Below are 22312 nucleotides of genomic sequence, written 5' to 3'. Positions count from 1 at the left end.
TTTACTTCTGATTATGACATTTACATGGTGCATTGTACATTTTCACTTAGCTTATTTTAGTTCGTGCTCCATTTAGATTGATAGAAACTGTTCTATCTTAATTTTATACCCGCAAGACCGATAGGATGCATGAAATGCGCTCTTTAAATCAACCGTTCTATCTTAATTTTATACCCGCAAGTCCGTTAGGATGCATGAAATGTTCTTCTTATGTCCCTATAAAGATATGGCGAAGACTTTCCCTTGCAGTTATGATTTTGTGAACTTGCTTTTTATTATTTTCCAAGTTCATGTTTGTGTATATACATAGTCAAATTTTTTTCTTAAAAGTACATTACAAATAATTTTTTAGGTTTTCCTTTTCTATTTTTGAATGTAATGTTCTGCATAGGTATCGTTAATGGCTTTGTACAGGGCCATATTGTGGGGATGTTTTCATGGACGGCCCATAAAATTTGTTTGAGGCTTTTTCTTTTTTTGGGTTTGGTTTAGAATGAAATTTATTTATTTTTCTTAACACTAGTTAGTGTAGAGAGGTAATGGATGGAAATTTCTATGGTCATATTTTTTGTTTACCAAATCCTGGTAAGCTAAAGGTTTTTTCCTCCCTTGGAGAGATCAAGTTTTCATAGCATAAGCTTGACAGACATTTCTGTTGGTCAGAGTGATTCCAGAAAACATATACTGTACTAAATCTTGTTTCCCATGTTATTCTGGATTACGTAATAATATTTTATTGTTTTGAAATATGTAGTGAATGGGATCAACCTCCTTCTGAAATGAGACCTCCTGGTTCTATTACAATTAAGGTAGTTTCTATGTATTTTTCTTTCTTTGAATTTTCTATTCTATCTCACTGTTAATTCTGAGACAATTCTGTGGCTAATGCCAGGGTTATGCAGTAGAAACACCCATGAAGAGATATTTAGTGGAAGGACAGGTTCTACATGAAGTTCAAATCGAGTTTGACAGTTCCAAATCAATCGCTGCAATAAATTTTGTTTTGAGGGTATTATGTTGTTTTTGTTGTTGCTGTTTAAAATGCGCTAAACCAGCCCTTATGGATCTATTTTATGATTTTGTCTTTGTCTGCACTTTGTATGATCGTGAGTATTTTCCATGTCTAATTCATGGTTTTTGGCTAAGGCTTTATTTGGTAATGCTATCTCCCTACTTTGCTGTGTGCTCTGCTGTGAGAAATAATGCCACCTTTACTCATGCTCAAGAAAGATCTATAAAAAAAAGAATGTTATCTTTAGTTGACGAAGATGCTCAATTCATTCTTCGAAGATGTTTCCCCTGATATTGAAGAATATATGTGTCTGTTCAATATAACACTTTCCTTTACTTGTTTTTCGCTCAAAAAATTGTGTTATGGGAGCTTTTCTAGAAGCAAGCCATCCTAATACAATTTATAAATAAAGCTTAGGTCATAGCATTAAACAATTACAATTTCTTAGTGAATAAAATACACTTTTTAATACATGTAGTTCCTTATGGACATTATTTAAGTGGCTTGCATTCCGGCTTAGTTTTTCAAATTCCCATTTATATGCCAACGTTTTTCATTCGTTGCCTATAATATAACCAATTGCACTGCAAAATATGATGTTTATGCTAACAAACGAAACAAAATGGCCCATATAAAAATGCCAAATTAGAAATGCCTTGTTTACAAATTCTAGCTCTTTTCATGGAGGTTAGACCTACAGAATTTTTATAAATCTTTGGAGTTGTTACATCAATAACTAACTTGGCATCCAATTCATTGTCCTTTTTTAAGGAGGAAGAGAAAGGAGCATGGATTCAGCATAAGGGCAGAGACTTCAGAATCCAACTGAGGAATCATGTTCAACAAGGTATCTGCAATGAAGCTAGAAAGCAAAGCTTTTATATATGGCCAGGTTGTGTTTTACTTTTCTGTTAATTTAAATAAATTGTAACTGTGTTTTTTTTACTTTCTTCTTCATTTTACCTGAATGATCGTAATACTAGAAAGAAGTTAATGTTAGCTGTATTGTTTTTACAACTACATGGAGCTTTAGAAGTTAGAAGCACTCTATGAGCATCCTTTGTGCTGCATTCTCTGATGGCAAAAAAATTTAAAGCTAGGGACAGGAGTTACATGCTACCGGGGCTTTTAAAAGTTTGTGCACAAGAGTGAAATTCTTTGCACGATAATAGCCATAGAAAATTAATTTTTCATTTTTCTTCCCTTTTTTCTGGATTGTGTTCGTTTCATGTGCTAGTTCACTTTTCTCAATTTTAAATCACTATTAATAACTCACTGACAAAGTATCACTTGCAGGTCTTTTTGATCAGGTATCTAACTTTCTCCTGAAACCTGATAATTCTCATTCTAAAGACCAAGAGTGTAATCCTGTTCTTCTAGATCATTCGCTGAACCACAGACATATTTCAGATTTTTATGAAGAATACTCTGTCATTAAGGAAGAGTTTGTCCTGAATTCTGTAACAATTACTGTCAGGAAAAGCTGTGAGGCAGATAAACACCTTGTTTATTTTGATGCTGATTTACCAGATGTTATTATACACTGGGGGGTCTGCAGAAATGACATAAAGAATTGGGAGTTACCCCCAGCCCCATTTCCACCATCATCTAACATATTTCGCCAAAATGCTCTGCAGACTTTATTACAGGTGTGCAGCAAGTCCATTTTGTCCTGTATACCACGTTAAAATGGTAAAATAATTACTAGAAGCAATGTATTAACTATTGTATGAGGACTGTTATTAGCTTGTTAATTCCTAAGGATGATAAGATTGTAGTTTTGCAGTAATATATGCGCTAGTAGCCATTGACATTTAAGTAATGATTTACATATTCTACCGAACTTTTTTATTAATATCATAAAACTCAAGTTCTATTTTTTGTCATATAGTTTTTTTTATTTTTTTTCGGTAAGAAATTAACATGCTTGTAATATTTTGATGTTTCAATGATTTATGTCCAATTTGAAGGAATTGACCCTTTAATTGGTTAAATTTTTGACTGATGAGCTATAAGCTAACTTGCATATCTTGTTGTACAAAATATTATTTTCCAAGCTAACATGCATTTCATTAGTATGTCGTGTTTTTCCCCAAGGAATTAATTAATGTAATAAATGACATTACAAAATCACTACATTAATCATTTGTGTCCAGCTATGCACATGGCCCATCCTAATTGAAGCAAGCTAAATCCTCCTTCACTTACATGGCACGGCCAAGCAAGGTGCAAATACATTTGTAGTAGACATATGCGATTTTTTTATTAAATTTAATTTTGAAGGCAATCCTTATTTGAAAATTAGAGAATTCAGCGAAGGCATAGATGAGGTAGAATTTTGGCCTAGGAGATTCAACCATATATGGAAAGATTAATACATTATATCCCCATAATATTCTCTATTAGATTTATAACGACGCTTCCTAGACGTTTTTACTTATTATTTGCTTTTATTTCCTTATTATGTATTTCCTATTTACAATTATATTATTTTATTTTATTTTGTTTTGTTTCTTTTATTTATTATGTCTATTGTAATTGGGTCTAAATGCCCCTCTTATCAATAAGATTGAGCTTATATATTCCAAATTTTAACATAGTATCAGAACCTAACCCTAAATCCATCAGCCACCGGCCTCTTCTGCCGGTTCCAGCAGTCGACACCTCTTAGCCGCAGGCCTCTTTTGCTGGTTGTGATTACGAAATTTCGCCGACACCTCCTAGCCGCAAGATTTTTGGGTGTGTTGTTTTTGTTCGGAACACTGCCCCTAATCGGAGTAAACTTGATATCAGATCCATAAAATGTATTTTCCTGGAGTTTTCCACAACTCAAAAGGGATATCGAAGCCTTGACCCAACTAGCAACAAAATCTATGTAAGTGCTGATGTCTCTTTCTTTGAAAGTGTTCTCTATTTTTTAGCTTGGCCTCCCTACATTGCCCCTTATCGTACGCCTATAGATGTTCCACCCACTGCTCTTACCACCAAGGATTCCTTCGTTCAGTTGAGTGCACCATCTCCTTCACCCACTGTCCGTTTCTACACTTGGCGCACCCGTCCAATGCTTCTACTCTGGAGCTCTCTACCTCCTTACAGGACCTTGACGCCACTTTGGATGACATCCTGAGCACGACCCTTCCTCCGAATTAGGAGGTGAGTTCTCCAATTAAGGTATGTAATCATATATGCTCTCTCCATCCTATGACAAAATATGTCTCTTTCCACGGTTTATCGCCGATCTATAGAGCGTTTGCTACTGCCCTGACAGACCATCAGATCCAACTACTGAGGTTGCTCTTGCTGATCTAACTTGAAAAACAACAGTAATGGAGGAGATAAATGCCCTTTAGTTGAACCATACATGGGACGTCGTGGATCTTCCTCAGAGTAAGAAAGCTATTTTGTGCTGTTAGATTTTCAACACCAAGTTCAACTCTAACTGGTCCTTTGAACGCTACAAGGCATGATTAGTTGCCAAAGGATACTCAGAGGCCTACAGAGTTGACTATAAGTAGACATTTGCTCAAGCTGCTAAGTTAAATACTATTCGGATCATGTTGCCACTTGCGATAAAGCTGGATTGGCTTCTATTCCAACTAGATGTCAAGAAAGCATTCTTGAATGGAGAGCTTACTAAAGAGGTGTATATGTCCCTCCCTCCTGACTTTGATTCTACTGCATCCAGAGGACAAGTGTGCAGGCTATGAAAGTCCCTCAATTGACTAAAGCAGTCCCCAAGGACCTTGTTTTGCAAGTTCACAAAGGTGATCGTGAGCCATGGCTTTACTCAGGCTTAATCTAATCACACCTTCTTCTTCCAACATTCCTCCAATGATCAGGTAGCTATTATTATTGTCTATGTTGCTGATATTATTCTTACAGGTAACGATCTCCCAACATTGGAGTCCTTAAAAGATTCTTGCTAAGTCTTTTAAAATGAAGGACTTGGGATCCCTCAGTACTTCTTAGGAATAGAAGTGGTTCGGTCATCTCGGGGTATTTGCCTATCTCAACGCGAATATATGATTGATCTCTTGACAGAGAATAACCTTCTTTTGTGCAAACTTGTTGCTGTTTCTATGGATTCAAATGAAAAAATATTTGACATTTCCAATGCTGTGTGTGCCAACAAGGCTCATTACCATTGCATTGTTGGAATACTCATCTCTCTCGCCCATACTCGCTCCAACATATGTTACACTGTTGATATAGTGAGTCGATTCATGCATGATCCTTATGAACACCATCTACAAGCCGTCGACCAGATTCTCCACTATTTGAAAGGCAAGCCGGGCTTAGATTTATTTATTTCTCGTCACCCTTGGTCTATTGCTGTTTTTACATATGCTGATTGAGCCGGATCAGTTCATGATCAACGTTTCACTTCGCGGTATTGCTCATTTTTATGGGGTAACCTTGAAGCAAAAACCAGTTTGTGGTTGCTTGAAGCAGTGCTGAAGCTGAATTCCAGTCCATGTCCTTAAGAATCTGTGAAGCTCTCCGGCTATACATCATGCTTCGCGAACTTTGTATGCCAACCTCCGTCCCACTGCAACGATTCTATGATAGTAAGGCCACAATTAACATTGCTTACAATTTAGTCCAACATGGTTGTTCTAAGAATGTGGAGATTGACAGACACGTTATTAAAGAAAAAATTAAGTCCGGGGAAATTTGTGTTTCATATGTACCCTCCACTGGTTAACTAGCGGACGTCCTCACCATGAATCTTCCTCTTCCTTTGTTCAACGACTTTAAATTCAAGTTGAACTTGTCAGACATCTATGCTCCAACTTGAAGGAAATAAGCACTCGAGCAAATTCAAAACCCAAAATTTGGAGAAAAAAGTAACTTCGGAAGGTTGAAACCTCAACCAAGTATGAAGAACCTTTATGATTTTGGCTACAAGTTAGAACATGCAAGAAATTCAATGATTTTAAAATTCAAGCAATTTATTCTCATGTAATAATTTTATTTTTTTATCGTTCTTTTATTTTCATGTTGTAATGCTATATAAAGGGTGCTACACTTATGTAACGAGGATAATTGATAATGAGTGCTTTGCCACACTCTTGAAAGGTTTTGGTGCTTTATATTTTTTAATGACGTGGTTGTCCTCTCTTTTGGTGAGTTAGATGGCTCTTTGAAGATAATCATTAGGGATATTGCTCAAGTTTCTTACACATGGGCCCATCATGGTGTTTTCTCTTTCCACTTACTGACCCTTAGGCTCATCATGCTGTCATCTATAACAAAGGATGCAATATACTTTTCTTTCCTGGTGAGCATAGCCGGTGGATGAATCATGCTTAGTTTTGGAGAGGGAATACTAGAGGGACAAATAGTAGTGTGATAAAAGTGATGAAATAAGTGGATTTATTTATGATTTAGTGGAATGAGCATATTTTTATGCCACCATGGATGTAATGTGCTTTGTTGAATCTCTTAAACGATCTATCTCTTGTTTTCTACATTTTCTCCTTGCATATGAAAGTGAGTTCATTGCTCTTAAGGCACTTTTCTATGAGATTATTTGGTTTTCAACTTTTAAGGGCCTTAGCTTTGCATTCTATATTATTTTAACCATTTCATAAAGGAGGTGCAGCTTTCATAAATGTTGAGTTGTACTAACATGCCAATATAGATTTTTGATTAAAAATGGCTGTATGTTTATTGTATATAGGGTGACATGGTATTAGCTGCAATTAATACTTGCCTTTTATTATAACAAGCACGCTGTATCTATTTTTCCCATTTCTTTTTTCTGGCATTTAGTAACGTTGTGTAGCCAATTGTCTTGCAGCCAAAAGCGAATGGCTCAGGCAGTTGTGGTTTTTTTTATTTAGACAAGGACATTACAGGTGTTCTTTTCGTGCTCAAGCTTAATAAAGACACATGGCTGAATGATCAAGGAGCTGATTTCTATATCCCTCTTGCAAGTTTTAAAAAGAAGGATTCAACAGCAGCTGAAGAACAAGGTTGGTCCAGAGAACATGAATTTAGGGATGGCAATCAACAAACTGTTGAGACTCACCAAGGAAGCTACCAAGTTGCATACACTGATGACATCATTCTAGGTATAAGAAGTCTGTTAACTAATATAGCTTCTGAGAGGGGTAAAAAGGAAAAGAGTAAAGAAGCACAAGAGAACATCCTTCGAGAAATTGAGAAGTTGGCTGCAGAAGCTTATAACATCTTCAGAAGCTCTACCCCAGCGTTCGTTGATGAATCTGCCCAGGAAACTGAACAATTGAAGCCTTCCGAAAAGGTCTGTTCAGGAACTGGCTCTGGCCATGAAATCCTTTGTCAAGGATTCAATTGGGAATCTCACAAATCAGGAAGATGGTATGTTGAACTGAAGCCAAAGGCTGATGAATTAGCTTCGCTTGGATTTACTACTGTATGGTTGCCTCCACCAACAGAATCTGTTTCTCCTGAAGGTTACATGCCAAAGGATTTATACAACTTAAATTCCAGGCATGATTTTTCAAACTGTATTTATAATGAGTGATATAAAATTAATGCTTTCTCCTGTAGCCATGCTGTTGTTATAACTCCAATAGTTTCTAGTAGATTAGCTTGAGCCATACTGAGTTTTGATTTGGCCAGGAAAACATGTCTATTTCGAAACTCTGCACCAAAAATCCAAACAAATTAAACCTTGGAATTCAATGGTTCTTTCTTTCTTTCATGATTTGCTCCGGAAATTAAGGCATCTGCATTCCTTTTTTTTAACAGTGAATTTAGTGGGAAACTTAATTAAAATGGGACTATAGTTAATAAGAGCAAGTTATAGGAAAGGAACCTCCTAAACTAATTGGAATAGCTCAATATGCAGACATCAAGCTTTACGTATCCAGCTCACATAGAGGTAACGGATCTGGAAAAAGTGATGAACAAAGCGGGAAACAATCCATATTCCAAGTTACTCATTCCAAGGCGCTCAAAGTGAAATGAAAAGGAATCTAGAGGCAAGAGAGAGGGGGAGAAAGGGAGGGACCCTAGGTGAATTCTTTTTCAAAATTCAAGAATCTTAATAATTATTTTATTTCCTTTATATTGAATATGGTCTACACCCGAAAGACAAAGCTATGCACGAGTAATGAGAAAAGGACTAACGTATCCAACACATGAAATCAAAACAACACAAGCATGGAATATCTCACCATTTGATTCATGCATGGATTGTAGGTCTTCATGAAGTTCAAGAAGCACATGAAGATCTGTTTGATTGGTACCCAACACCACCAAACTTCTTACTCCTATATAACTTATTAGTTATGGGCAATGGATATGGCTGTGATGGACGTGAGATAAAGTCAATGAAATCATTTAGTATTGATAATGGAGCAATATTGACCAAGACATGTAGTTGGGGAACATCACTTAACATTTTCTTAACAAACACGAAAGCAAAAAGTATGTTCTACTTAGACACATTATCATGCTCTAGAATACATTAGGCTCAAGCATAATGGACACTAGATATCATCATCATCATTAACATCTAGATCATCTTCAGAATATCGATCATTATAATGATAGTCCTCAACTAGGCTTGTCCATTCAACAAGAATATCTTAGTTCACATCATTGATTAATCTTTTTGACCATTTGTTGCTAATTTATACGGAGCAAACAATTGAATGGTGAAGTGAGCATAATTATGCATGTTATATGATGTATGGCATCTATAAAATTAATGATGACATGAATGATCAACATAACTCTCCTTGCAATATAATCTACTATATCCTTGAACTGTTGACATAGAGATCTATGATAATGAAGATGTGTGGAGACCTTGATTCATATGCATTATAATGATACTCAAGAAATTGAAATTAACTATAAAAAATGGTCATGCATACAATAAATAGATAAATTGTTTAACCATATTATTAATGTTGATATTTCACTTGTTCATTGTATGGCATCTTGTTCACATGTGAACTCATGACAATTTATGAATCAATTACACATCATAAAGATATGGTGCTTCTTTAATAGAAGCAAAGTTTTCTTGCTTCTTAGCTCAGGAGAGGGTATAGAGTGTCTTCATTGGCTTGAAGAAGGACTAGCTATTTCATCGGATTATTGGGAAATCAATTATAAATATAGTTGATTTTGAAGAACAAGGTAAATATTTAAAGGAGGATTATTTGTTTGTTATTATGGATTGTGGTAAGGCAGCTTACATGGAATCATAATGTTGACAAAAAGGAGGGATCTGATATTGTTGAAGCCAGATTTGCTATAGTGTCTGGAAGGAGAGAAAACAGGGGAAGAGAACTGAGCAAGACGAAGAAGATTTAGAAGGGATTTTTCTGTGGCTCCTGGGAGTGAAAAATTAGAATATGGTTTATATTTAATTCCCTCTTTTTATAGGGGTTGGTCTTTATAAAATGACATGTTTAGGCCTACGCATCCCTAGACCTATCTACAAAACTATCTTTAATAGTCATATCCCCGCTATAGTTGGGTCTTGGAGAGGTTTTCCCTTGGTTAAAATTTTTTTGAGGGAGAGGATCCTTTGCCTTTTTGGTTCCTCGTACTCGGTCTATGAGTGACTTAATCGATGCTTTAGTTCAATCCTATGTTGATCCAAGTAACTACTTCTTGGTCATACATATTTAGTTTATCGATTCTTTCATATCTTAGAAGATTGTGTTGTGATAAAAATGAGAGAATTCAATGCAATAATTATCCCCAAATTAAAATAAGTACTCATAATGTGAATACTCCCTTGGATCCTGAGGCTTCTGGCTCATCTCAACAGAATGATGAGATGTCTTTGAGCCCATTTTTTTCAGCATCATTCTCTTAATTCTTAAACATAATTGTTTTTCTGTGCGCATTAGTAAGTTATGACAGATCTTACTTGGTCGTAGATGAACATTCCAAGCAAAGAATTTCTTTGCAACGTGCTGAACAAGAAGAAGTACAAAGGTTTGAAAAGATGGAAGGTTGTAGCAAAGCAGAAGAGGATCCACCCATCTTTTGGCCAGGGAGATTGATGTAGACGACTCTGACTGATGTCAATATGGTGGTAGTGGCCTTTATTGTGAAGCTACCGTCAGTTGGTTCAACCAGTGGTTCACTTCTTCAGACATCCATCCTAGCTCCTACAACTTCGCCTGGTATTGAGGAGCAGGGTAAAGTGACAGTTTTAGAGTTACTCACAAAATTTAAGGGGTATATATTAAGATTTTAATGTTTTGCTCATGTTATAATATGTTTTGCTTATGCTTCCCTTTCTCAGCTTTAGAATGTTTTATCCCTAGCCAATTCATTTGCCTGGGCTATTACGCAGAGAGCTCGGGCCAACTAAATTTGAATTCGTTTATGGGTGTTTTCTTGGTGGGAAATATTTAGGAGGTTTGAGAATTTCTTCACTTTCTAAACTCTTAATATTATTTAAAAAACCAAAAGGATGCCTGAGTAGTGGAGGAAGAGTATTTTGGTCCCCACTTTTAAGAATAAAGGGGATGCACAAGTGTGTACAAATCCCCACTTTTAAGAATAAAGGACTTTTAAGAATAAAGGGGATGCACAAGTGTGTACAAATTATAGAGGAATTAAGTTTATGTGCCATACTTTAAATTTATGGGAGAGGATAATTGAACATAGATTAAAACATGTTACTAAGATTTCTAATAATCAGTTTGGATTTGTACCAGATAGGTCTACTATGGAAGCTATACATTTATTGAGAGGTTCGATGGAGAAGGATAGAGAGAATAAGGATGATCTATATTTGATTTTTATTGATTTAGAGAAAGCTTAAGATAACGTTCCAAGAGAAATCCTTTGGAGAGTTCTAGAAAAGAAAGGTGTTGATATGACATATATTCAAGTCATTAAGGATTTTTGTACTTGAGCTGTTACTTGTGTTTGAACAGAAGGAGGATTGACCAAATATTTTCCTACTCAGTGAGATTTTATCAGGGACCTGCTTTAATCCTATATCTTTTTGCTTTAGTTATGAATGCTTTCAGTGGACATCCACAGGAGGATGTACCTTGGTGTATGCTTTTTGCTGATGATATCCTTCTCGTGGATAAGACTAGAGAAACTGTTCAAGAAAAACTTGAATTATGGAGGTTTGCATTGAAGTCTAAAGGCCTTCATTTGAGTAGAACTAAAACTGAATATATGGAATGTAATTTTAGTAGTAATAACTATAGTGGCAGAATGATACTATGGGTGATTAAATCATTAAAAGATGTGAAATCTTTAGATATCTCGGGTCTATTATTTAAAGTGATGGTGATATAGGTTGGAATTTTATTAGTAGAATTCAAGGTGTTTGGTTGAAATGGAGGAGTGCTTCAGATCTATTATGTGATAGAAAAGTACCTCTTTGACTGAAAAGGAAGTTTTATAAAATGGTGGTGAGACTTGCAATTTTCTATGACGTAGAATGTTGATCTTTAAAAGCTAATCATAAACAAAGTTAAGTGTTGCCGAGATGAGAATGCTTAGGTGGATGAGCGGCTTGACACTTACACAAAATGTGAAATGAATATATCTGTGATAGCGTTGATGTAGCTCCAGTGGCAGACAAAATTAGAGTCGTCTTAGATGGTTTGGTCATATTAAATATCATCCATCTGATAATCCAGTTAGGAGAGTAGATGTTTTTAATTTGACTTATGCTAAGAAAGACAGAGGTAGAACTTGAAAGACTAGGGCATATTGTCTACAAAAATGATCTTAAATTGTTAGAATTTAATGAAAATATGACTCAATAAGACGCAATGGAGAAAAAAGGATTTATGTAGCCGACCTCACTTAGTAGGATAAGCATATTGTATACAAAAGATCTTAAATTGTTAGAATTAAATGAAAATAGGACTCTCAATAAGATGCGATGGAGAAAAAAGATTTATGTAGCCGACCCCACTTAGTAGGATAAATGCTTGTTTTTTTTGTTGTGCTTTCTCGGTGGGAGATGGATAGATGATCCAGGGAACTGCCAACCCGAGCATGGCAAGGGTGCAGAGGGATTCGACCAATTTGGTTGCGGAGGGGACTCTCGGGTGGTGGCAGGTGAGGATATACTGAGGGAGAGAGAGAATGAAAGGGATCATGAGCTGGCACATACACTTGCCCGAACGAGGTTGATAATGCTCTAGTGCGCGTGACCAGTGTGTCTTCTACTGTAAAAATAGTTGGTTAGGTGGTCCGACTGATGACTTGGAGTGCGAGGTGGCCGTGTTGAAGCAGATGGTCGTAGAATTGCACTAGGAACTGATGGATGTGTGGGAGAGGTCCTTGGTATTCCAAGCTCAAGCTGAGTCCAGTCGCTTGAGTAAGTTTAGACTTATTTGGCTGGGTTGTCCTCCGACCAGATCGTTTTAGAGCCCTTGTGTGGGTTTCTTTATTTCTTCTTTGAAGTAGTGTGATTCTGTATTTGGATCTCGAATAAATTATTGTTCTATTTGAATAAAAATTATCATTTTGTTGCTTTGATTCACGTGTGATATAATTTCTTTAGAGTCTGTCTCATTTGTTCTTGATGTCCATCATTTTGCTTTCTTTCCCTTTTTTTTTGACAGGTAATGTTCCTTCGCCACCTATAAAAGGGTTATTGACATCGATATTTTGTTATGTTTGTAATTTTTGGCTTGATCTTCTTTATTTTCTTTCAGTCATGTCTTCTTCCTCTCGGACCAACCCTATGAATTTCATTGAGGTTGTCTTGTCTGGGTTCTTGAAAATGACCCAATAGCAAGTTGATGACTGCCGGGAGTCCCGAGTCTTTGGTTCATCTATTCGACTACATGCAACCGAGAAGCATAAGAAGGCGAACAATTATTTTCCAGTTAATCAGCAACTATTTTATGAGATTAGTTTAGGCTTGACGTCTGACTGTCTCTCCGTGATGAATTGGTGAGCACTTTTTAGTTCTATAAAGTTGTCTTGATGCAATTGATGCCTATTTCCATTGCCATTATCATGACCCTGGTGATATTTATGCGACGAATGAAGATCCTTTAGTTGACAGAAGTAACGTTCAATGCTAATGTGTCTTCGCATGATTGGCTAATGATTAATTATCATAATGATGACATTTAATGTTCCCATCGATTCTTTTTCCTTCACTGCCTATAAATATTGCGGTATTTTTTTGTTTTGCTAAAAAATTTTTGAAATGGGCTCACAAATTATTAGAAGTGAACTCTGGCGAAGTGAGGAGGTTAGGGAAGGAGTGAAAATGAATCCAATGACTCGTACTTGTCTCCTTCCTACCTTTAAAACTTGTTTCCTGGTTTATGAAAAGACAAACTTTTTGCTCACAGGTTCCTAACATTGTCCTGTCGGTGTTCGGAGTTGGCCCCTAGAAAGTTTGTCTGACCTCTAAGGCAGATATATTGACAAGGAGGAAGTGTTTGTCTGGACTTCTTCGGGGTACTTCTCCTCTTTGTGTTCCAAAGTTGGAAATTAGGGGCCGGTGTTGGTTGTTGTTGGAGAGGCAGATTAGATGTTAGATAGATTGGGCAAAATCTTCAGCTATGAAATATCCATAGCTCATTACTTTAAGAGTTACGACTGCTCTCTTTCTCTAGCTCAACTGCTCCTAATCTCATGTTGGTGGTTCGCCTCTTTTGCAAGAGGGAACGAATGTATTCCTTCAGAATAATTGTCGAGACCCGGTTCCCTTTGCTTGCAAAAGAAGCAAAGGCACCTTCTGACCACCCTCTCCCGTCCAAGCTCGAGTGGACTCCTCTCTTTGTCCAAGGGAATTTGGCCATCAAAGAAAAGCCTCTCGATTCAATGGAAGTTGGTGAGGAGTAGGCCTCACGATTCAATGGAAGTTGGTGAGGAGTAGGCCCACGATTCAATGGATGAAGACCGCAAAAGTCGACCGAGCAACCAAAGAAAAATTGCTTGTAAATGTAAATGTAAAAGAGAGCGAGTAGCTAATTTCTAATGTAAAAAAATCGATGGCCGAGTGTGAATGTATTTTCTTTACTCGTAAAATTTAAAAAAAAGCTTTTCCTTTTCATACTTGTCCACATCTTGTCTTTTCAAATTGTTTATGGTTTATCTAATTTCCTATTTGTTTCACTCATTGGTCCTCTGTGGTGGTCTTTGGTCGAGCCACTAAAGACTGAGCGGTTATTTGCAAGCGAGTTCCCTGAGTCCGATTGTATCCGTTTTTGCAAGATTTGTATGAGGGTGAACATGATAACCACTCGCCTCAGCACTTTGATAAGTAGGAAATGCTAATGATTTGTTTAGGCATCTTCTTTGGCCAGTTATGCCCATGTTAAAGGGTGATTTTCATTTATATAGGCAAAAACTATCATCGGCTTGTTGGGTACTTTTGTCCCTAATTCAAGTCTTAAACGAAGAGGATAAGGTCAAAATGCTCGCTAGGACATTATCGAGATTGTCAGCAAATTCATTTGGACATACCTAATTTGTCAATATGGCCTCCTGTGGTAATAATCACAGACAAGGAGACATAATTTGGACATACCTAGATTGTTAGCATGGTTCAAGGTTTCTCATAGGCGGGAGCTCTTATGGTAAATTATTTTTTATTGATAACAAGAAAGCACATTTAATTAAGCCTTAGTTATTAAGCACTGAATAATTATAATATAATATCAACATTAAATTTAGGGTTTTAGATATGAAATTTATCACTTTGAGCTTAAAGGGAATAGTGGGGAAATGATGATGAACCCGATCAACAACCCATGGTTCTTGTCATCTCGCGTCATGATGGTTCCTAATCTACTTGGTCAGAGAAGATAGCTTAACTGAACGATTCTTGTCAGCAACCGTGAGTTGCTTTGTCCAATAGACCCTTGTTGATTTGAGGTACATATTTGTTTAAGGGGACAAATTTAAGTCGACCTTAGCTAACGGAAGACGTGCCATTAGATGTATCCTTATGTACATACTGGCTGGGACCATAACCGTAATATAATGATGCCGTTGGCGGAAACCATCCTATAAGAATACTCTAGTTTTAATTGCTATTTTGTGGAGCATTTGGGCTAACCACATAGACAGATGACTCGTGCCACGTCCTTATTGACTTAAAATTTCCTTGATTGTGAATATAACGATAAACTAGATATGATGTTAGCTCTTTTGTGAGCTAAAATTAATCATAAGTTTCTCACTCTTAACAAACAATTGCTCCGAGGATGAAATTTTCTTCAAGTCTTTTAACTGATCAATTTTATTTGAATGTTTAATTTGTTACTTTGAAAATTTGATTTAAAATTGACCTCTTCGGTTGAGATTCATGATTAACACGACCATCATTAGAGATTTAAATATTTAAAGCTTTTATATTTGAAGTTAGTTTGAGTTTTGTGAGAATAAGCTTTTTAGGATACAAGCCATGTCGACTTGAGTTCTGATAAGTAAGTGGACCAAACTAGGTGATTTGGGCTTATAATTTTTTTTAATGATTTGGACATTTATTAAAATTTACTAAACTCATCAACTTCAATCCTTATCAGGAAGATGTGACTAGTTTGGCGGGACTTACAACTCTACCCTCTAGACATAGAGGTCCGATTAATTGATTTTTCAAAATATGAACTATTTAAGTGCAAGTTTAGTCTTAATCTGCACATCATTCCTAATCTATTTGTTTAAACATTTAGATATTTAGCTGGAGCCCCATGCAATTTTAAATTTCATATAATTGAACAACTTAAATAAATTTATAGATTTCGAGGCTTGTGCAATCCTTAAATTATAATTTTGATATGAAATTTAGATCAAAAGATTTTGAAATCATGTATATGATTCTTATTTATATGAATCTTCCGAGACATACATAATTCAAGGGAGTACAGACTATTACTCACAAATCTTGAAATACTTTCACATATTCCAAATCATTGCATTTGACTTGGGATAACTATGATGTTTATATTTATTTTAAAATCATTCAGAGTTTGAAATATTTACATAAGTATTATGATTTTGAGCTTTTTAAATGGGTTTTCTTTTATATATTTGCTAATTGGAATTGCAGTGCGCTTTGTGATTAAATTTCAAGTCAAACTTAACCTTTCTAAATCAATGCACTTCAATTTCAGTTTAAGTTAGTCTTCTAAACTTTGATATTTCAATCTTTGATCAAGCTAAGGCACTAAATTTATTAAGTTATTCTTGGAAGCGCAACTAGTTAATAGTTGAATCAATTTGAATAAATTCAAATGATTCAAACCTAATAGCTTAAGTTTGAAAAGTTCAAATTTTAGAGTGATTTTAAATCATAGGAGTTTATTTTTGAGAAACCCAGTTTTGAATTGATTTTCAACTCAAGAGGTATAAGTTTGAAAAATTCAGTTTTAAATTAATTTTTAAACCCTAGAAGCGTAAGTTGAATTTTTTATAAGTTTAAAAACGAGGAATTGAATTATTATTGCAAATTTATTAGCCCATATTTTGAATCATTTTAATAAGTCAAAGAATTCAAATTTTAAAATAATTTGTACGTCTAAATTCACATTTTAAATTATTTATGAGTTCAAATTCATAAAAAATTCTGGCACTGCGTCCACCCTTATTTCGGCGACACCGAGAGAATGTTAACCTTCATAACTGTCTATAAGGTATGCTGGTCAGTGTTGTGAGGCATTGTGGTCGGAGTGCAAAGTATTTAACTCAATTTATAATAGGCTATGGGCTTGGGCTTTTAGTGTACATGTAAAAAATCGAATCACAATCATAAATTTCGCTGAATAGATACTTTATTTTTTCCTAAACTCTATTCAATTCCTTGAAAAGGTACTTGCATTTCCTAGGACTGATACTTAAATCTCCTATTTTTATAATAATTTTTCACATGAGTGCGCAATTTCCTTTAAGGGTACTTAATTCTCTTAAAGAGGTACTTGAGCTTCCTCACATGAACAATTTAAAAATTACCCTCCTATACCCATTTTATTCCTTTTCAAGTGAAACTGACAATGTCGAAGACGATCAAATGGCTGGATCAACTATCGACAACAAAAACGAAGCCTTAATCCCAATATGTGGGTCAGCTACTTGAATCAATTTTCTCCATTTCGTCCTATTTAGTGTCATATTTTCATTTAGTTCTAATAAATTAAGATCATATTTTATACAATAAGGCCAAGTCTTCCTTTAACGGTACTTAATTCTCTTAAAAAGGTACTTGAGCTTCCTCACATGAACAATTTAAAAATTACCCTCCTATACCCATTTTATTCCTTTTCAAGTGAAACTGACAATGTCGAAGACAATCAAATGGCTGGATCGACGATCGACAACAATAACGAAGCCTTAATCCCAATATGTGGGTCAGCTACTTGAATCAATTTTCTCCATTTCGTCCTATTTAGTGTCATATTTTCATTTAGTTCTAATAAATTAAGATCATATTTTATACAATAAGGCCAAGTCTTCCTAGGTCTACCTCTGCCTTTCTTGACATAAGTCGAATCTAAAACATATACTCTCCTAATCGGATCATCAGATAGTCGACGTTCGACGTTCAACGACGAAATAAAATAAAATACAATACAGATTTTTTTTTTGATTTTTTTCTTCTTTTATACAATATAAAATAAAAGAATTTGAAATAGTAATAGTAAATTGGGAAAGAAATTGCTTGGCTTGTGGGCAAGTCTCAAACTCAGGCTTGGAGGCGCGTTGGACTCATGCTTGGGCTCTGATAAAAAATAGAAATGACATCTTCTTTTGTTTAGGGAGGCGGATAAAGACGATCGAACGGTGAAAATTTAAATTTTCTATATTCATTTTCTATAATTAACATTAATTAATGAAAGAGTCACCAAAGAAAGTAAATTAAAACATTTCAATTAAATTTATCTCATTACAGGTTATCTGATTATTTTATAAATATTTTCTCTTCTATTGCTCATCTTAATCAATTAATTAAACATGAAAGCTAGTTTAAACAACATTGAATACACATACTTCTAAATTATAGTAATATAATGATAAATAAGTCAATACGCATGTCAGTTAAAATTGATGCAAATCAATCTAAGAGCATGAAAATTATTGTACTATTTAATATGATTATTCTATGTAATTCTGAACACTTATAATGTCTTACTATATCATTTGCATATTAATATCTTTTCAATTTGTATACATCCTTCACCGGAGCACCGTTTAAAATTGTAGCATTTAAGACACTTTAATATCAATATTCTTTTTCATTTACGGGCACGAGTACTTTAACATTCTTCTGTTTTATCATAAAGATGTGAAATCTATCATAGCCAAACATGCACATGCAAACATACTATATTAAACACTCTCTAGCAAAGATCATTTTATTCTTATCTGTATAACAGTCAATCTACTTGTACATAAATCAATATCTATGATAATGTAAACAATGTTGAGTGCACGTCATTCTTACAATATAATTATAATTCAATAGAATCATAAATCATGAGTATGCAATATTATAAATATAACAATGTTAGTAAATGCATACGGCCGAGATGAAGCAAAATATTACTATAGCATAAAAATATGACTACTCATTTCGGCATTTTCTGGCTTGTTACCCTTAGTCTGAACTCCACTTGAAATACTTAATATAAGAAGTATTGATGTTAATAAATTTATTTTTGGTTGAATAATTTATATATATTCTTAAATTAATTATTATTAAATTATAATTACATATATTGAAATCTAATTTATTCACTGTCTTACTATTTATTATTAATCTTAAAATTGAAGATGTACTAACTGTCATAAATTTTAGATTGATTTTAAACCTTAATCAAATTGTCAATTCACTAATAATCATCAATTAACATTTTATTTATTTTCCATTGAACCATACCTTTAATATTTCATCGTCAATGCTTTCTAATTTTAATTAGCATAAAACAAATATTAACACTTTCAATTAAAACAAATATTTATTAATTCAATAATAATGATAACATAGTCACTATAAAAAAATAAAATAAAAGAAACAAGACCTAACATACCTTGCAAATTTTCGATCGCTCAATTCAGTCCCTTTACTCGTACTCAAAGCCACTTAATCCTTCACCTATTCTTCTTCTGCTTGAAGCCGCATAGAAAATGCTCACAGAATCCAGTTACGGTTCAATTCTTCTCGCAAGCAAATGCCTCTCTTCTCCTTTCTTCCTTCGTGCACGAGGCCACAATCACTTTTCGTTTTCGACTTTCCCTTATTGTCGCCCTCACCTGATCGACACCACTACCTCTACAAGCTTTGTGTTCCTGTTGAGCGCCTTGTCACCTCCACTCGATGAGATCGACGGCAGTGATGCGATGCCAAAAGCTTCGATTGATGCACGGGGAAGCCATAGCTTGTGCTCGTTGGTCTCCTCCTTCATACGTGTCGATCGACTCCCCCTATAAGTGATTCTAGTTAGTGTTTGCTACGAAGCCTCTCGATCTCGCCTCTGCCTCCCTCCCACGTCTCGATTTATAGAAAGAAATCACCCCTTTGTGCTCCTGACTGCTCACTTCGTTTCCCTCTCTTCGACTCCCTCATTTTTCCCTTGAACGAGACATAATCTTCCCCACTTATAAAATTTTTGTACTGATTAAACAAACCATAATTCATCTTTTATTACCATGTCAACATGAACTATCCATAAATTTCATGAAGAAGACTGTGTTATTCATTAAGATGAAAAGTGATCACTGAAAAGAAAATGCCTGATACAATATGGCTCAACTAAATTCCTCTCATCAATTGAAACAGGAAAATATAACCAAGATAACAACATGCTCAAATAACTATAACAGCACACGTTCACTAGAGCAAGAAAATACAACAATCATCAGTCTCTATTAGCATCAACATCTGCAACGATATATTCTTTAGACTCATTAATAATGGTATAAACTCGAGGTCGAACTGTTGTCGTTGTTGATCTTGGGTGAGAGCTGAAACTCTTGACTCTATCATTCTCTGCCCACCGATAATTGTTTGTGAAAAAGCTCCACTTGATTTTTGATCATTAATACTTTTCTGGTCAAACAATGGACGGATAACATGCGTTAAAGCCCATCAAACATTCACCCTTATGTTGTCTAGCACATTTAGTAGAAGAGATTACGGTAGTCTGAGTCGCACCTCTACTAACTCCACTCGAATTGAACTTTAGATTTCTTCCCTTTGAATCGCTCTGATTGATTCACATGTTCTTCTCCATCAATACTCTTCTTCTTGCGTATTTTCTTACTCTTCAGAGTAAGTTGATAATCGATATCCACTCTTCTAGCTCGTTCTATTAATACCAAGTTTTCATTTATCCCAAAAGACAACAACGGTTATCCAATTGAATCCTTTAATCCCAAAAGGAGTGTGAAAATTTTCTTCTGTAGTAGTGATCAACTGTGGCGCATAACATGACAGTGCAGTGAATTCGACTTTGTACTGTATGATTGTCTTCTCTCTCAGTATCAATTTGATAAATTTACTGTATTTGAATTCGTGTGGATAAGGGTACAAACCACTTTCTGAAATGCTCCACAAACTCCTCTCAACTTACCATCATATTGGGTATGTCCTCTAATTTGACCTAACACTACCAATGCTACCACCATTCAACTTCTCCATCCTTCACGAATGTAGCTAATGACACTCTTGTTTCACCCAGACAGACCATACTATCTAATATCTTCTTAAGTTGCGTTAGTCAATTCTCTGCTTCAATCTGAGTCTTCAGTTTCCTTAAGCAATGATGGACGTAGATTTTGAATATTTCTAAGTATTTGTCTACAACAACTGTCTCATTGCCACCAATCTCTGGTCTAGACTCCCGATTCAATTATGTCATCGCCACCACATCTGGGTCAGGACATTTCTGTTAGCATTTATAGTTGGTTGTATTTCATCCTTTTTTATCGAACTCTCTTCTTATATAATTTCAGGTCTATCTTTTTGCCTAAATGGATATAATTATTAATTTATGTTAATTTAAAATTTTTATTTTATTATTATTAAAAATTTTCTTATAATTTTCCTATTGACTCTTTCATCAATATTGCATTATTTAATCTTAAATCTTGGGTTTTGATACCACTTTTGTCACAACCTGACCGAGGACTTAGAATTAACAATGAGGGTACTAACAGTCGTATGGTGGAAATTAAAATTTTCTATATTTGTTTTATATAACTAATATATACTTAATAAAAGAGTCATTAAAGGAAGTAAATTAAAACAATATAGTTAAATTTACCTCACTATAAGTTCTTAACATCTTTTAGAAACATGTTTTCTTCTATAACTCATTTTTAATCAATTAATTAAACCTAAAAGTTAGTTTAAAATAACAATGACTGAACTATAACCAGTGAATAATTATACTTCTAAACTATGATAATACAATGATAAAAAAATCAATATACATGACAATTAAACTTTATGTAGATCAATTTAAGAGCATGATGATCATTTAGTATTATTCTATACACTTAATGTCTTACTATACCATTTATATATCAATATCTTTTTAATATATATACATTCGTCATCGAAACACCATATAAAATTATGCAATTTAAGATACTTCAATATCAATATCCTTTTTCATTTACGTGCATTTGTACTCTAGTGTTCCTCCGCTAGTACCATAAAAAATGAACTCCATCATAGACAAACATGCACACGCAAACATACTATAACAAATACTATTTAGTAATGGTCATTTTATTCTCATTTGTATATCAATCAATATATTTGTTCAAGAATCAATATCTATGATAATCTAAACAATGCTGAGTACATGCCCTTCCTTCAATATGAACAAACATAGAACCTTAAATCATGGGTATGCAATGATATAAATATATTAGCAACAATAAATATATTTGGTCAAGAAGAAGCAAAATATTACAAAATCATAAAAATATAAGTGCTCACTTCGTTGTTTTCCACCTGGTTACCCTTAGATTGAACTCCATTTGAAATACTTAATATAAGAAGTATTCGTGTTAATAAATGTAATTGTGGTTGAATAATGTATATATTCTTAAATTAATTTTTATTAAATTATAATTACATATATTGAATTCTAGGTTTGATTTACTCTCTTGCTATTTATTTTTAATCTTAATTTTAAAGATAGTAAGTACCATAATTTTATAAATTTTAGATTTATTTTAAACCTTAATCGAATTGTCAAATTAATAAAAATTATCAATTAACATTTTATTTTTATCTCATTCATCTATAACTTGAATCGTCTTTAGATGGTTTGGTCACATTAAACATCAACCATCTGATGATCCGATTAGAAGAGTAGATGTTTTAGATTC

General features: G+C 34.5%; 1 protein-coding gene across 2 annotated transcripts in view; it reads left to right on the top strand.

The window, feature by feature from the left end:
- Nucleotides 1-22312, top strand: part of LOC110033066 (alpha-amylase 3, chloroplastic) — a 97147-nt gene that overhangs the window by 1042 nt on the left and 73793 nt on the right. The window contains exons 3-7 of one of the 2 annotated variants that reach the window (XM_020736926.1): nucleotides 755-809; nucleotides 893-1009; nucleotides 1784-1859; nucleotides 2309-2661; nucleotides 6816-7489. In XM_020736926.1, coding sequence (XP_020592585.1) covers nucleotides 755-809; nucleotides 893-1009; nucleotides 1784-1859; nucleotides 2309-2661; nucleotides 6816-7489 — 1275 coding nt within the window. Of the gene's footprint in view, nucleotides 1-754; nucleotides 810-892; nucleotides 1010-1783; nucleotides 1905-2308; nucleotides 2662-6815; nucleotides 7490-22312 lie in introns of both variants that reach the window. The other variant, XM_020736925.1, reaches the window with a different exon arrangement.

Source organism: Phalaenopsis equestris, unplaced genomic scaffold (assembly GCF_001263595.1).
Source record: "Phalaenopsis equestris unplaced genomic scaffold, ASM126359v1 Scaffold001082, whole genome shotgun sequence".
NCBI classification, from domain to species: domain Eukaryota; kingdom Viridiplantae; phylum Streptophyta; class Magnoliopsida; order Asparagales; family Orchidaceae; genus Phalaenopsis; species Phalaenopsis equestris.
The sequence above is the reverse complement of the archived record's forward strand: the minus strand, read 5'-3'. Positions and strand labels throughout refer to the sequence as shown.